Below are 15,430 nucleotides of genomic sequence, written 5' to 3'. Positions count from 1 at the left end.
TCACAGCTAAGCCTTTCTTTTGTGAAGAGTTCAAACAGAAATGTGTGGTTTTGGTTCTTCATGAGAAAAACTGTAATTGCTTTCTAGAGCAGAATAGCATCCAGTTGTCTCACGGATAACCTGTGGAGGTTGGACTCGCCCGTCCTTGTTCAAATGAAGCCGCACTCCGTAGGGGTTCGCTGAAATCCCCAGGTAGGCTGCTGGGCACGGCTGGGTTTGACTAAACTATGCAAGGGATGAGCTGCTCTTGCTACTCGGGCTTGGATATTGAACTCTTTCAGTCTCTCGTGCTTCCCTTGGAGCAAGACAGGTTATCGTTGTCGTTAACTGAAGGCATTTTTGTTCGCCAGTCCCCTTTCAGCTTGTCCAAGCGCAGAGGCACATTCCTGAGCTCAGGTTTGCTGTTGCTGAAATACAAGGTTTTTGCAAATAAGTAATGAATAGCTGAACTGGCTGCCATTGCTGGATTTGAGGCAGATATTTTGGGTACCTTGTAAATAGGTAGAGAGCATTTGTAGAATTAAAACCATGGGTTTTTCCTATTCCTGTGCTTTTTTTTTCTTTTGTCATATATAGTATATATCATCAGTTATGTTAACATGTTTGCTGGAGGTACAGCAGTTTTATCTGGCAGATTATGTGATCTCAGGGGACTAGTCTCAGCTCTCATTTTTTTTGGTGAGGGGGAACCATGAGCACAGTTGGCTCTGGTGAGCAGCAGGAAAAATGTGATTTTACTTGAGATCTCTGAACCTACAAAAGCAATTTCATTCTATTTTTGAGGCCTGATGTAACTTGTCAATGCTTTAGACTAACAGTATAGAAAAGGACTGAAACACTTCCAGTTCTCTCTGCAAAATCATTTTAAAATAATATTGTTGTCGTTTGTCCCCCATGGCCCACGCAGGTGTGTTTGCCTGAGGGATAAACCCCTGGAAGCCCCAAACCTATTGCTGTGAATGACCTGGTTCCCTGTGAATGACCTGCCCCTTGTCTACCCATTTATGAAATTAAAAGATGGATATAAAATATCGTGTAATTAGAAGAGCAGCATTTTGGTGTAAAGTTAGAGGTTTGGAGCGAGTCGGGCCCCGTGGCAGCGCCCAGGGCTTGCCCGATGCCGCCGGAGCCCTTTCTGCCCGTGTTTAGAGAAGCACTTTGCAATTCCCGTCCCTGGGCAGCAAATAGGCCAGGACGTCGCCCTCCAGCGCGCGCTTCCAGCCCGTTGGACGCCATTTGGACAGTTTCCATTGTCCCTGGGGTTTTACAGCCCGCCTGAGCACACACGGCTTTTGGGAACGTGGTCTGAGAGAAATCCCTGCCCCCCGAGGTAGCTGCAGGTCAAAAACTCGTTTTTTAATATTAAAAATACCTAGGCTAGGCCGGGGCCAGGACTTTCCAAAGCACCAGCGCTTTTGTTGCTGGACCTGCGTGGTGCCGGTTGTTTGCGCTGGGGTCTGTAGGATGCAGCCTCTCCCCCCAGTCGGTGTGAGAGCCCTAATGAAGCGGTTAAAAGCTGTTTTCTGCGGAATTAAGGCCCTGCCAGCAGAGGCCGGGGGGCCGGCTCCCCCCTGACTCGGGGCAGCACCAGCCCTGCCCTTTGCAGCCCTCGTCAACGGGGTGATCCGGCTCGGCCCAGGGGCGCGGGGACGAAGCCGCCCTCCTCCCTCACGGCTGCCGGGGCCCCTGGCGGGCTCTGGCCGGGAGCAGAGGCTCCGCTCCCCTCCCGGTGCCCGGGGGCTGAGCTGAGGCGAGCTGAGGGCCGCCCGCTCCCCTCCGGGGCGACCGTTATCAGGGGCGGGAGCGAGGGGGGCCGCGCCCCCGCCCACCGCCAGGCGGCGCTGCCGCGCGGGGCGGGGCACCCTCCCTCCTCTCGCTGGTGCGGCCGCGTGCCCGCCCGGAAGCGGCGCGGGAGGAGCGGGGCGGCGGCGGGGCCCACGCGTGTCCGCGGCGCTCGCTGCGGCCGGCAGTGCCTCCTGCTGTGCCGGGGAGCCCCGCCAGCCCGCCCGGCGGGCGTCCCACACGTGTCCGTGCCCCTGCCGCCGTCCAGGTTTTACGACCGGGCTGTCTCTGGAGCCGAGCTCGGTGTTTTCCCCCCCACCCAGGGCCCCGCGCTCGTCCCCCGTGCCCGTGGGGGCGGTGCGGGCCGCCTCCTGTCAGCTCACCGCGGCCTGAGGCCGTACCGCTTCCCGTGGGCAGGCCGCCGGTGCCCGCGCTGGCCTCTCCCCGGTGGAAAGGCCATGGAGCAAGCGCTCAAGTCCAGCGTCTGGAGGGCCGTGGGGCTGTCACCCGCTACCCGCGGCCGATGGTGGCGCGGGCTGAGATACCGCTCCACTGGGGAGCAGCGGCCCCCGCCCTCCGCACCGCCAGCCGCCCGCGGGGATGAGGAAGGGCCACCCCGAGGCAGGAACGGCGGCGGTCAGCTTCCCCCACCAGCCCTCCTGGGGGGTTCTCAGGCGGTGACCGAGTCCTGTACCTCCCGTGGGGGCCTGGCCCCGCAGAGCCGGCCGCGGCCGTGGCACAAGCGGTACGAGAGAGGACTGGCTGCGCCAGCCAACAGGGAGTTGTGGAGCTGGCGAGAGGGTGACTTCTCAAAGGCGAGGAAGAGGCTGGAACGAAAGCCTGTGTCCATCGAGAGGACTAAAGGCTCAGAGATCTTATTTGGGATTGCACCGTGTGCCCTGGCCCTCTCCCAGTCAAGAAGGGACCTGTTCAGGTTGTTCCTCAAGCAGAGCAGCGGCTCTCGGCGGCTTGTTATGAGTGAGTTTGTCCTTCAGGCCACGGCCCGGGGAGTCCCTGTGCACCACGTCAAAAGGAGAGAGCTGGATGCTCTCTGCAGAGGTCAGGTCCACCAGGGAGTTTGTTTGGAGGCCACTCCTCTCCGTTTCAAGAGTTTGGAGGAAGCTGAAAAGCCTGATTTGGGGGATGAAGAGAATCTGAACCAACAGCTGATTTGGCTGGTGTTGGAGCAGATCCAGGATCCCATGAACCTGGGGGCACTGCTGCGCTCTGCGTACTTCTTGGGGGTGGACAGAGTGGTGACAAGCCAGAGGAACAGGTACGAGGTACGGGGTCGGTTATCTGCTCCTTCAGCTTTTCTCTTTCTTTTCCTGCTGGCTCCCAAAGAGGTTTCTAGCCTGCATTGCTTGACAGCTTCTTTAGAGGGCTTTCCAGGACGGAGCTTGAGAGCTGAATTTGGCTAGCTGCTGCGTTGTGTTGGGCTCTGCAGGGAGGCTGTGGGACGTGGTGTTCCAGGCTGGTAAGGAACCTCCCTGACTACTTTTTGTTTTAATCCATTTTGTGTTTCAGTTGTCCGTCTGTGCAGAGAACTGCTGTAACCTACCTACTGGGTTAATTTCTGAGCCCTCCTATTCTCCATAGGAAATATATCTGTATAGTGAGCGAGATCTTTAGTGGACTAGTTGGAATTGGGTTGCAGAGGCAAGAGAAGGAAATACAGAAGTAAAAATTCTCCTGGATTTCTTTTTTTGCTCTCATATGACACTTTTCCTTTCTTTTTTCCTTGCAGCTGCCCCCTGACTCCGACAGTGAGCAAAGCTAGCTCTGGAGCGATGGAAGTCTTCGATGTCTACAGCACAGATGATCTCCGGAGCTTTTTGAAGGTAGAATGATCTGCATTTTTCTTCCCTTTTCTTTCAAGAAACCTCAAATATTGCATTTGTTGAACAGCGAGGAGGTACAGGAAAAGGACTCAGTTATTTGCAGTGTCCTGTGCTCCTGCTTTGCATTCCTGTTTGCTGCCGGTGGTCTGTGCTGTTGGACCACCCAGATCTGACAGGCATGCACCCCCAGTCCCATTCCATCGGGTGGGGGTAACGGCTCTGAGTTATGGGTCTTCTTCTGGAAGATGGCGATAGCAGGGTAACGCTGTGCCTGTCTCCCGTACTCAGGCTGCGAGCTCGGTAAGACGGGGTCTGTCTCCCTTTCTCTCCGTGGGGACCGGAGCTAGCGCTGCTGCCTGCCCCAGGTCTTGCCCGGCATGTGGCGGAGGCAGCGTCCCGGGGCCCAGGCACACGATGGCAGCATTGGGCAGCCTTTGGAGCAGGGGAGAGAGGAGAAACCAGGGCTGGTGCGAGCTGCTGGGAATCTTTTTACGCTATACCTAAGCGGTGAGGTGAGATAGGGCCCTTTGCAGAACAGTGTTGCAAAAGGAGGGGGAATGCGCATGGAAAAAAATGATTTAAACTGAAACAAACCCAGGGAAGTTGGCAGAGTGCGTCCATCCCCTGTGATAGCACCGTGTGACTGCTCCGATTCCTCATGGAGGTCCCCTGTGCCCTGGCAGGGCTGGGGACCGGCTGAACGCTGTGCGCACGCGGAGCAGGGAGCTGCAGGCTCTCATCTGCCCTCCCCTGTTCGTGTGGGATCCCCCAGACCTGGGGAGCAGTGGGGTCGGAGCGTTCAGCGCGGGGTGGGAGGGGGAAGGCTGCAGACCCTCAGGGGAATGGAGGTGCCCGGTCTGCGCTCCCGGGGTCGCTGCGTGCCTGTGTCCCTTTGAGGAACAGCTCGTCGTAGTCTGGTGTGACCGCGAGGAGGCCGAGCAGAGGTAAGCCTGGACTCTTCCCGCTTGGTGCTAGAAAACCCTTGTCCAGCTGTACAATAGGTCTGTGGCAGCTGGAGCTCTGGATGATGGTGAAATGAAAGATATATAAAATACATCGATATTTAATTGAAACAGATGGAAGAATCACTTTGTTACTGTAAAGCTTGTTTTATTAACGTTTTGAGCCATTGCAGCAGTTCATTTAGTTGGACCCAGAGTCGCTGGCCTAACCCTTGGCATTGCCTGGCTGGTGTACATTTGATGTAACGTCATGTAAAAAGTGCCAGTTTCACAGGAAATGAAGCTGGCAAGAAGCAGCAGCTCTTTTATTGTTAAAATGGATTTCCAAGACAAATAAGGCTCTTTTTACAAGGGTGTGGGAGAGAAGGCTGGTTCTCTGGTTATGTGAGGCACTGAGGGTTGAGTGCCCTGCCTTTTGTATGAGCTGATTTTTGGCATCTGAGTTTGAAAATGTGCACTTGTGTTTTAAAACGTTACTGTGGGCTTCTGATGGCTGAGCCCGCACTTGAGAACTTCCACTGCACTGCTCTGTGGATTAGCCTTATGCTGATTTGTTTAACACTACTCTTTTTGTATGGTTTCCTGGAAAAAACCTTCCTAGAACTGTTGTATGGGCAAAAAAAAGCTTTTCAGTTGCTGTTTGTTTGCTTGCTGAACTGGAATAAACACCAGAAGGAAAATTACTTCCCCCCCCCCCTTCAATCAAGGTTTGTGTGGGAGGACTTTGGTGGTAGAAATTCAAGGGATGCCAAAAAAACTAGAAAAGCCAGTCAGCTTAACTGAAAACATTAAAAAAAAAAAAAGTGTGTTTGCATGCATGACTTATTTTCTTTTTAAGCTTGAAAAGTAGGCAATTTTTTAACATTTGTTTCCTTTCCCTTTCTAGGCTAAAACTGCAGAAGGCTGGGAAGTCGTGGGAACGGTCAGCAAGCCTGAGGATGTGGAAAATGTTCCTGTCATCAGTTGCTTGGAATTTCGGTGGAATAAACCCGTTATTATAGTAATAGGTATTTCAATTTACAGAGCTTTGGGCTTGGTGGAAGTGCATGTGCGAGGGAACGATCAGGGTGATGTTTTACTCCAAAGCTAGTGGCAGGTCTGTTACGTGACGTCACACTTGGGTCTGGAAAACAAAAGCCGAGCAAGAAGTACTAGAATGATCTGGCTGCAAATGAAATAGGGACCCAGAAGAAGAGGGGGAGCTGAGAAGACTCCCAGTAGGAACTGCAAGAACAAGCCAGTTTGTGTAGATGAACAGAGGGTCTGGATGGCAGTTTTTGGTGGCAGGACAGGTCTGGGTCAGTGAAGCCACAGCGTGTTGTTTTGCATTGTGTTCTGCGGCGCTTTCCATTATGTCCTAGAGCCCTGAGCCTGGATTTTCTGTGTTGGTGAACCACAAACCTGAGAGACCAGGAGGTATGTGTTTGCTCTTGCTGCGCTGAGCTGTAATGGTGAGCTGTGCCGTGTCTTTGCTCTGTCGTGTTTCTCTTAAAAAACCAGGAATATATCTCTGTGCCCAGGGCTGGAAAGAAGCATGAGGAGCTGGTGCTGGGGATGGTCTGAACACAAAGTTGGTGGCACGGAGAGCACCACAGAGACCAGTCAGTGGCTGCTTTTGTATGCCAAAAGGCAGGAGCTGTTGGCTGCTGCGGTACCAGCAGGAGGAGCAGGTGTCACCTCCCCCCTGCCAGACCTGTGCGCTGTTTGAGCAATGGGTGCCGCTTTCCTGAGCACCTACACCGGGCGATTCCTACAGGGCCCTCTGCTTCTGCCCCCTCTTTGTGTAGTGGATACTTGCAAAGGATGCTCTCTTTTGTAGGCAGAGTTTGGGGTCGTGCAGCCTCCCAGAAGGTGAAGAGAAGGGGAGTAACTGCCTCGTGGTAGCCAGAGAAAGAAATTCACCCAGGAGTGCTGCTGTAGCATGCTGTAGCCCCTCGCTTTGTGTCACCTGGCACAAGAGCTGGTTTGAGCTTTTACACTTGGAAGTAGTGTCATGCTGGCGATGAGCCATCAAGGGGCTGTAATCCTGCCCCGTGCTGTGGTTTTCTTGGCTCAGAAGACATTCCTTTAATTAAAATGTTTATTGAACTCCTAGAAATACTGACAAGACAATGCCCCAAATCTGGCATCTCTACAAGATGTGTGGAGCTATATTATAAAGGGAGTAGGGAGGCCGGCAGCGCTGCTGATGGACCACAAAGAAATGCATCCCAGAAACAACGACAACACCAGGAGAAAGGAAGGGGGTGAAAGTGGCAGTGGTGTCGTTACCTTGAATTATGGGAGATTTCTCCAGGAAAAAGTCCAAATATCCTTTTGTCAAGGGAGATTGGAGGCTGATTGGTGGATGCATGAGGAGAGCTCCCGGACCTTGCAGCAGTAATGATTTCAACTCTCTGCTGAGCACTAACTCTTCGCTGAAAAGAAAATTGAACATTACAGTCGTCTGATGCTGAGGTGGTTTGAACAAACGTCCTAGATCTGAATATGTAGTGTACCTGCAGCTGCAGAGAGCAGCAGAGATAATTCAGCATGGTAGTGAGCTTCCTAGCATTGCACGGATTGTCTTGCAAGTTAAGCATTTGCAGACTTGAATTCACCCTCCTGGCACTCTCGCTGGCTTGGCAGAGAGTGATTTGGACAGTCCAGCTTAATGTTGTCAGCGCTGGAGTCATTGCCGAAGGTGACAGGCAGGCTGGCTGCCCTAAAGACTGGGAGCCTTGTGCGAACAGGAACACATTGGGAGCGCTTAGATGTCTGAGCAAGAAGAGTTTCTGGGTAATTTGTTCTTCTTACACCTTCAGTCTGTAGCTTGGGGTTTAAGACTGTTCATGGAATTGGTTTTATCGAGGTGCTCATTTTGCATATTTCTCTGAACTGCCAGCATGGCTGCTTCTGCCTGAATTTGAACTTCCTGCACTGGAAACTGCAGTTGTTACAGTGGTGTTAATTGTAAATAGGGCAGGAAACCTGTTTTATCATTTCAGCCAAGCTCTAACTCTGGTCTTTGAGGCCTGTCAGTGAGGGGCAAAGCGAAGAGATGGAAGTCAAGGATCTGAAGTGGGAAGTGTTTTGTTCACCAGTATAAACTAGGATTTAATCTGATTCAGTCAATACTCCCTCCCTTGTGTCACACTGTGCAAGTCTTTTTGCCCTGAATTTATGGTTCCTAATTATTTTAAGCAGCCAGAGCCATAAAAAGCTTTGTAAAAGGTGGAAGCAAAATTGCTGCCTTTATTAGGAATCGTAAGACCCTTATCAGAGAGAGGAGAGGATTGCTGTCGCACCTCTGGCAATAGCTGCTGTCCCAGTTGGAGAGTCCCACGAGAGTGTGGTTTGAGAGGCTCAGGAGGCAAATATGACTGTAAGTTGTAAAACTTTTCTGTGTTAAATCAGGAAAAGGTAGGATAATATATATATGTTTTTTTCTTGAAGCATCCCTAGAGAGCCACAGTCTAGTGATGAAGAGGCAGGCCGGGCCATGGGAGGCCTGGCTTCGATTCCTTGTGTCACCCAGGCTTCCCCTGTGACCTTGGATAACTCACCCAGGTCTTGTCTGCACTTCTGGATTAAAGAAAGAAGGAAGAAAATAATGGTTAGAACGGGATTTTGGTTTTCTGAAGGTTCACTCACCCCAGCCAAAGGAAGCTTTTGCCAGTATGGCTTATTTCATGTGGGAAGGTGATGCAAGATGCCTTACCCAAAGCATTCTTTTGGTTGCACAAAATGCATCTTGCCGCTTAGATCAGGCCAGCAAAACATGAGACTGGGCCTCAGCTTCCAGTCTATGAAATGGGAATAACAGCACTCTCCTACCCTGTGCGGTCGGAGGGGCGTCGCACGGATCCGTACATGGGGACGGGGCGCGGGACCCGCTGGGGAGGTGCTGTAAGTAGACAACAGGGGAAGAATTCTGTGGCAACTCAGCCCAGCAAAGAGCTCATTTCCCTTGTGGAGGAGTGAGTCTCCAGTGGCATAGACAGTGCCTAAAGCATACGTGTATGCTGTTAAAACTTCAGGTAACAGTGAAGCGTCTAAATGTGTAATCAGTGTCTAAATTTAGGTGAGCTTGAGCGAGTCCGTGCTGACAGCACTGGTCACGCAGGCAGAGCCCTTGGTAGGCAGCGTGTGCCCCCGCGCTGCCGTCCCGGGACGAGTCTGGGGTTCCACTGGGGTCGGGGTATGGCTGTTGAAGGGGAACGTTTGGCTTCCAGCATGCCGAGCCTGTTTTGTCAGAGGGTGAGCATGTCTTAGAAGTGAGCTGGGTATTCCTGCAGCCGTGTAGCTGTCTGTGTAGCTCTAAATAATGAATGTGGAAGAATTCTTTGGGGAGCCGAGCGGGCTGGGAGGTCTGTGGTCTTCTGCATTTTCACTTGTCTGTGCACAGGATTGTTTAAAGCCTCTCCCTTTCCATTTCCCTTTGTGACAGTGTGAGTCAAACAACTACTAATGACCTGGGATAGATTTCAACTCTGTTTCACCAGTGTATCAGCCCAAACATATCAGGGCTGTTGGATGGTTTAACAACTAATCAATTGAAGCCTCTGGTTAAACCGTCTGCATTCACAAGTTGCACCCAGCTGGTGGTACTGTGTGCTGAAAAGGCTGAACCCGTCACTATCAATAGGGATGTGGGATTTGCTGGACCAGATCAGGCCTGTGGCCTCGTCTGCCTTGTCCCTCCGGCAGCCGCCCGCGTACGTGGGCAGCCGTCTGCTGGCACGGTGGCTGCTTGCGCAGGGGATCTTTGCGCTCAGGCTCTGTGCTTTGCGCTGTGCATGCAGGCGTGTTGCACGGGTATTCCCCAAAAACGCTTCAGGTACTGGAGAACAGATCCAGGGCGACTGGAGTGGGCCTGGAAGGGAAGGCCGGTAAGGTGCCCGACTCGCCTCTGGTAGTTCTTGGCTGTTGCTCCATGGGAGCTGGTGAGGTTGCTGGTGAGCTCAGGGGCAAGGGTGTAGTTGTGACGGAGCATTAGCAAGAACTGTACTCGGGTGGGGGGAAAAGGGACATGGCAGCGGCTGCGAGCTGACCTGAGCGGTGTCTTTGTTCTGCAGGTAGTGAAGGTGACGGACTGTCCCTAGAGACGCAGCTCTTGTGCCATCGGATGCTGGCCATACCCCCTGGCAGAGCGCTTCACCCCGGCATCGAGTCCCTCAACGTCTCTGTTGCTACTGGTAAAAACAGTTCTGATGCACAAAGGCATCATAGTCCAAATTTCTGTATTTAGAACCAAACAAACATCCAGGCCCGCAGAACGATTTTCTTGTGGTTTAAAAAATGATCTTTTTTTTTTTAACACATTTTTACTTTCCTACAGGTATTCTCCTGCACTCCATCTGCAGCCAAAAGCTGAGGCACGGTGACTGACTTTTTTTTTATTTGGCGGGGGAAGCTGCTCGGCGTTTCATGGCTGTGCTCTGTCGGTGTGGATATGGAAGCGCTCTTTCCAGGCTCTTCACCGATGCTGCAAGTTACAGGGAGAGCCCCGTTGACCTGAGCAGCATCTTGGCTGACGCGCGATACCACCAGAACCTTGGCTTAACGCTGAAGTCAGCCACCTGCACGTACTAGGTAACACCTCCCACTGGCACCTCGGAGGAGCGGCTGTAAGGAAGGGAGACAAAGCTAGGTTTTAAAAGCAGCGAAATTCGTCAGTTTTTGCAGTAAAATACCCGGTGAAGGCTGCGAGCTTTGTGCTTGTTGCACGGGGCACTTCGTACATCGCTCGTGCTGTGGAGCGAATTTGGGCTGTAGGCGAGAGACGGTGCTCGGCTGGTGCAGCCACTGAGAGCAGCCGTGCCCTGTGCCCACGCTGTGCCCGTGCCTGAGCCCACCGCCCCCTTAGCAGCCAGGAGGGTGCTGGTGAGAACCAGGTATGATTTGGGACTACTTGGTAGCAATTTCTTCATGACGAGGCAGTTTCTCTGTTACATATTGCTGCTTGAATGTGGGAAAACACACGTTGTATTTGGTTGTAAACCAGGTCTGCAGCCCTGTAAAGGATGGACGCGAGCTGTTAGAAAGCAGCTGTAGCGGGGAAAAATGCAGCCCATTGAAATAAAGCCTGTCTAAAGACTGGTTGTAGGCCCGAATCCATCCTTTTTGTGTCATACATAAATCCAGAGTGTGATTAGTGGAACAGGGCACTTCCTTCAGGTGGGAAGGGGAATCAGGAGCTTGTTCTCTTCGTCCAGGGAAGTTTCCTTTCTATGGTGGGCCTGATCCTACTGGTTGCTGAGCTGCCCCAGCACCACCGTCCCCTCTGATGGCATGGGAGGGGGTGAGGGTAACTTCATTTGCAAATATCCTGGTTGAAAACCAGACTGGCTAAATTATTGAGAACCAAATGAATGTTATCACTTAGCACCTTAATTATTTTATTTAGCTACTGTGGCCCTTTGCATAGGATTCCTCATTAACACTTAATTTACAGTGCCCTTTAGGGATAATTTCAAACAATTCAGCTTAGTCCCCCCCCTTCCCCCCTTCCAAATGAACAAGTAAATCACTCAGAGTAACTAATTAGGACTTTCCTTTGAGCTAAATGAAGTCTGTAAACCAGTCTGTGGATGTGGAGGTTTTTCAGATGTGTCCCTGGGAGGGCCTGGCCGGTGGGTGCTGCCGCGGTGGGCGGCTGCGGGGCTGGGGACGCCCCAGGTGCCCAGGGTTGGGGACGGGACATGGAGCTCGGCGGCTGCCGCGGCCACGGGGACTTTGCACAGCCTGCGAGGGACGAGCAGACGCGGTGGCCGGCGCTGGGCTTTCGCGCAGCCGATTGCCCAGTTGGGGCCTTATTTCCCTCCCCTGCTCGGAGACCTCTGTGCGGTGGCCACGGAGGTGTCTCGGGGCCGCGGCTGCCCCCGCGCGCTGCTGGGGGTCCTGGAGTTGCCCCACGAGAAGGTTTGTGCCCTCCTGGCCTGCAGGTGGGATCCTGCACAGCTTTGCAGTGAAAGCTTTTGCTTTTCAAAGGTGTCGAGTACTCACTTCTGCGTCTGCGGCCGTGATGGAGAGGGTGCCTGGTGCGGTGGGACGTATCCCGAGCTGTGGCTGCCCTCTTGCCCTCTCCTGTGGAAAAGGACAAAACCCAAATCCCCCCCAAACGGCAGCTATAGCGCGAGCAGGGCTTTGCTGCCCGGGGCTGACGGCGAGCTGGTCACTGAGTCACAGTGCGGGGCATTGCTGGGGCGGCAGCTGGGCGGGTGTGTAGCACTTGCATTTTGTGAGCTGAATGCGTCTTTTATTTTAATGCTGAAATAAAAAGGCCCGGGGCCAGGGAGGCTGCGGGCCAGCCCCGCCGGCACTGCTCATGCAGCCGAGGGTGCCCCAGCAGAGGGTGCCCGTGGCTCAGATTTGCTCATTTTTCAGAGGAAAGATTCAGTGCTTGGGGCTAACTGAATCCTTCCTTTTGGGCAGCAGGGATGAGGATGAAGCCGTTTCTTTATTCTTGACCAATAGGTAAGTATATATATTTCCGATTTCATAGGAACTGCGGTTTCTCCTTTTTTCTTTTTTTCATTTATTTGAGCAGTACTTTAATAGAGGAGGCACTTCACTGGCTTTGCATGTGTTTGGGAAGGCCGGGCGCCGTCACACTGTGCTTAGCCGTGCCGGCTCACCCCCCTAATGCGGCAGCAGGTGAGTAATGATGGAGCAGCTACTTTACTTCTGGAAGGCTCCCAAAAAGCTTTGAAACCTCAGTGCCCCCAGCGGCTCTGCCGACGGGGCGAGGGAGGTGGATGGAAGTTCCCGCAGTCGCTTGTCCATCAGTCCAGCAGCCATCGCGATCCCCTGCGAATTTCCCCGTACAGCCGCTGTGTCCACGGAGCACCTTGATTTGGTCCTGGAGTATCAGACAAGGCTTACTGGGAGTTGCATGAGGCTTGAATTTTAAGAGACAGGGCACGTAACTAGGGGTGCAGCTCAGACTTTTTTGCTTGAGAGCTGCAATACAGGCTTTTGTGGGTGCAGTAAATCCCACTCCGGACAGCTCTGCTGTTTGCATTTAGCCCATTGCCCTTGGTGGTAAGTTGTGGCCCGGCTTTGTTTCACTGGGATGCCCCCCTGCCATCGCCCGGCCGGCTTTGGATGTATCTGCCGCAGCCGATGCTTTCTGCTTCAGCCGCAGCTCCATCCTGCTCCAGGCTGAGACCCGCGAGGAGCACGGGGACCTCTGCACACTCGCACCTTTGGAGATGGAGCTTTGTGCTGTGCGATTTGCCCCTGATCTAATAAATGCGATCCATTAATTGGATCATTGCCTGCTTCTCCAGTTAATTTCCTGGGTATTTTTAAATGTTAAAATGTAGTTTTTATAGTCTTTCATTATTTTTAGCCTTAAGCTTGACTATAATCGTCCCTGTAATGTAACTGTAAAAAAACTCCCGGCTTTATATCATAAAGGAGGACATTAATTGTCATTTTTTGTGTACATCAGCAAGATCAAAACATGCTTCCTGATTACTTCTGTTTGTACATACAGTCTCTTTGATATTTAGATATGAATAAAGTGTGTGTGTAATTTGAAAGTCAATTCTTCCCTCCCTGCTGCTTGTCATGGATTCCTTTCAGAGGCTTATTTACCAAATTGATTTTAAAATTTAGTAATTGCCCTTCCAAAATTATTTCTCAATAATCAAAGCGTCTCTAAGCACAGTGGCAAAATATTTGTCCTCCTTGGTTCAGAAGATGCACTCCACGCCTTGGCCTTTTTATCCTCAGACGATTGTGAACACAAATCTTTTCATCCCCCAAAATCAACTCCAGGGAGAACTGGCTGCGAGAGAAGCTCAGCTCATGCCCCAAAATTCAGTTTTGTGCACAGATTATCAACGCAAGCGAAAAAAAATCCCATTCCGTCAAATCCATCGCTGGGTCCCAGTGAGGTTTCCTGAGGCTGGAAGGGCTTTGGGGACAGAGAACACCTTCTTTGGCTTTGCAAAGCTGGAGGTGGTACCACGGCTGACGGGAACAGCGCGGTCCTGGGGCCGGTCCTGGCACCCGCTGGGCTGGGGCAGGAGCGGCCGGTGCTGGAAACGCCGCCCGAGGGGCACCTTCCTCGCCGGCGGTGGGGAATCCTCCGCCGCGCCGCAGCCCCGATCCGAGTTTGTAAATGTAATCAACCTTGAGGTCTTGTTACTTCCACAGGTGCAATTAACATTACCATCTGCTAATCCGTGATTAACGATGTTTACAAATACGCTACAACATGTTAAAATGTGCCGGCGTTCTTTTTTTTCCCTTTTTTCCCCTCCTCTCCCTGTTCCGGCGCGGGAGCTGTGTCGCCGGCAGCAGCGTGGGGGGGATTTCCCGGTGGAGGGCTCCCCGAACCCCACCGTTAATTCACATTTTGTTTTCGTTATTTAAAAGTGCTGTTAAACTCCAAACCAGCTGTAGGAATGACAAGTTCAAATCAGAAGGTCAGTGCTGCTAAATGGGATTTAATTGCACGGGGGTTGAGGTACAAACTGATGAATCTGAATAATAAAACTTTGTGGGGAGCGACATATGGCGCAGTTTAAAGTAAATTTTTATTGATCATCCCACAACTGATGTGTTAATGGGATGGCAGTCTTTGCTTTGGGTTTGATATTGATGTGGCGTTTTAATAATGTCACACAGGAATATTGTGAAGGGGTTTATAATTTAAAAAAAAAGTGTTTTGTATTAACTGCCTTTTTCTTCTTAACACAGAGAGGAATACATTACATCGCCACTGTATGTCCTCCAGATCTAGGTGACGTGTAATTGCTCGGTAATTGGTAGAACCATGTAAAAGCCATGGTATTTGCCAGTAAACCCTCCTAAGTTACCATGAAATTGAAGTGTGATATTTATTCTCTACAAAACTTGCTACCCAAATATCGTGTTCGGTCACCGCAGCGGCGTTTCTGCCGTGGCTGGGCCGTGCGTAACGCCTGCGCGGCCCGGATTTTGCACCGGTATCATCCCAGCGCCTGGCGGGGTTCTGACTGGGAGGTCGAGGGGTTATTTTGCTTCAAGGGAAGATGCTTTCACCTCCCTTGGGCTTCAGGATTATTCAGTCTCAGGATTATTACAGTTATTTCGAGGCCCACCTCAAAATGATGGAGGTTTGGAGGTAGCTGAAGAAGTTCTCGTGTTTTCAAGGGGACGGGGAATAGTAATTACGCTCATGGTGGTTTTTGAAGCCTCTGGAGATGAAGTATTTGTCGGTACACTGGGGGTACACCCTGGGGTCGCCTGTATTCTAGCCTCTGGTGAAGCAGGATGTCCAAACCTGCTCCCATCTTGGCAATTTCCGTGATTTAACCACGGCTCTGGTGCAGACACCTCCAGCCCCTCACCCGCGAGGAGCCTCCGCTCGTGGCTTTTTCCCCCTGATGGAGGTTTTTTGCCTCCTCCGTGTGAAATGGCTGGCTGGATTCGGTGATCCCTCCTTATCGCCTGCCGCGTGGCTTTGAATATGAGCAGAAGTAATTGCCTTGCTGATGATCGATAGTTTTCTATACTTTAAAAATGTAACAATGCGCTGTGAATTGATGTAAAGTTGAACCTGCCAATTTTTTTTCGCTGGCCTCTTTTAGAAGCTGCGAACTCAGCAGTGTTTCCCCGTGCTCGGGAAGCCGTAGCTCAGCTGTTTTCTCTGAAGATCTGAACGTCGCATCCTGCGCGTTCCACGCGTCCCCCTTCACGTCCGCTTGCGCGGAGGGAAGCTGTAGTGCCTGCAGTTGGGTATAAATGTCCTTTCTTAACATTTGTAAAGCTGCCTTTGAAAGGTTTGTACAGCAGATAAAAAGCCTGCCTGACCCTGCGGGTTCAGGGTCCTGGCGAGGTGTTACCGGAGCGTCCCAGCACCAAAGTGCC

At 52.0% G+C, this 15,430-nt stretch overlaps 1 protein-coding gene across 6 annotated transcripts; it reads left to right on the top strand.

The window, feature by feature from the left end:
• The first annotated feature begins 1,914 nt into the window (after positions 1-1,914).
• Positions 1,915-15,139, top strand: MRM1 (mitochondrial rRNA methyltransferase 1). Of its 6 annotated transcripts, none has more exons than XR_012676551.1 (7): positions 1,921-3,058; positions 3,530-3,623; positions 5,472-5,592; positions 5,947-6,001; positions 6,106-7,363; positions 9,643-9,762; positions 9,906-9,943. XR_012676551.1 is itself a non-coding variant. In XM_075168379.1 (5 exons), exons 1-5 carry the CDS (start codon positions 2,241-2,243, stop codon positions 9,953-9,955), a joined length of 1,203 nt encoding a protein of 400 aa, XP_075024480.1. In that variant the 5' UTR covers positions 1,915-2,240; the 3' UTR covers positions 9,956-10,666. The 6 variants fall into 6 exon arrangements, 2 of the variants coding, with proteins under 2 accessions (XP_075024480.1, XP_075024481.1); XR_012676552.1 differs by having other exon boundaries at positions 6,681-7,363; positions 9,906-9,940; XR_012676549.1 differs by lacking the exons at positions 5,947-6,001; positions 6,106-7,363 and adding an exon at positions 12,117-15,139 and having other exon boundaries at positions 9,906-10,159.
• The last annotated feature ends 291 nt before the right edge of the window (positions 15,140-15,430 follow it).

Source organism: Calonectris borealis, chromosome 19, assembly GCF_964195595.1.
Source record: "Calonectris borealis chromosome 19, bCalBor7.hap1.2, whole genome shotgun sequence".
Lineage (NCBI taxonomy): Eukaryota > Metazoa > Chordata > Aves > Procellariiformes > Procellariidae > Calonectris > Calonectris borealis.
The sequence above is the reverse complement of the archived record's forward strand: the minus strand, read 5'-3'. Positions and strand labels throughout refer to the sequence as shown.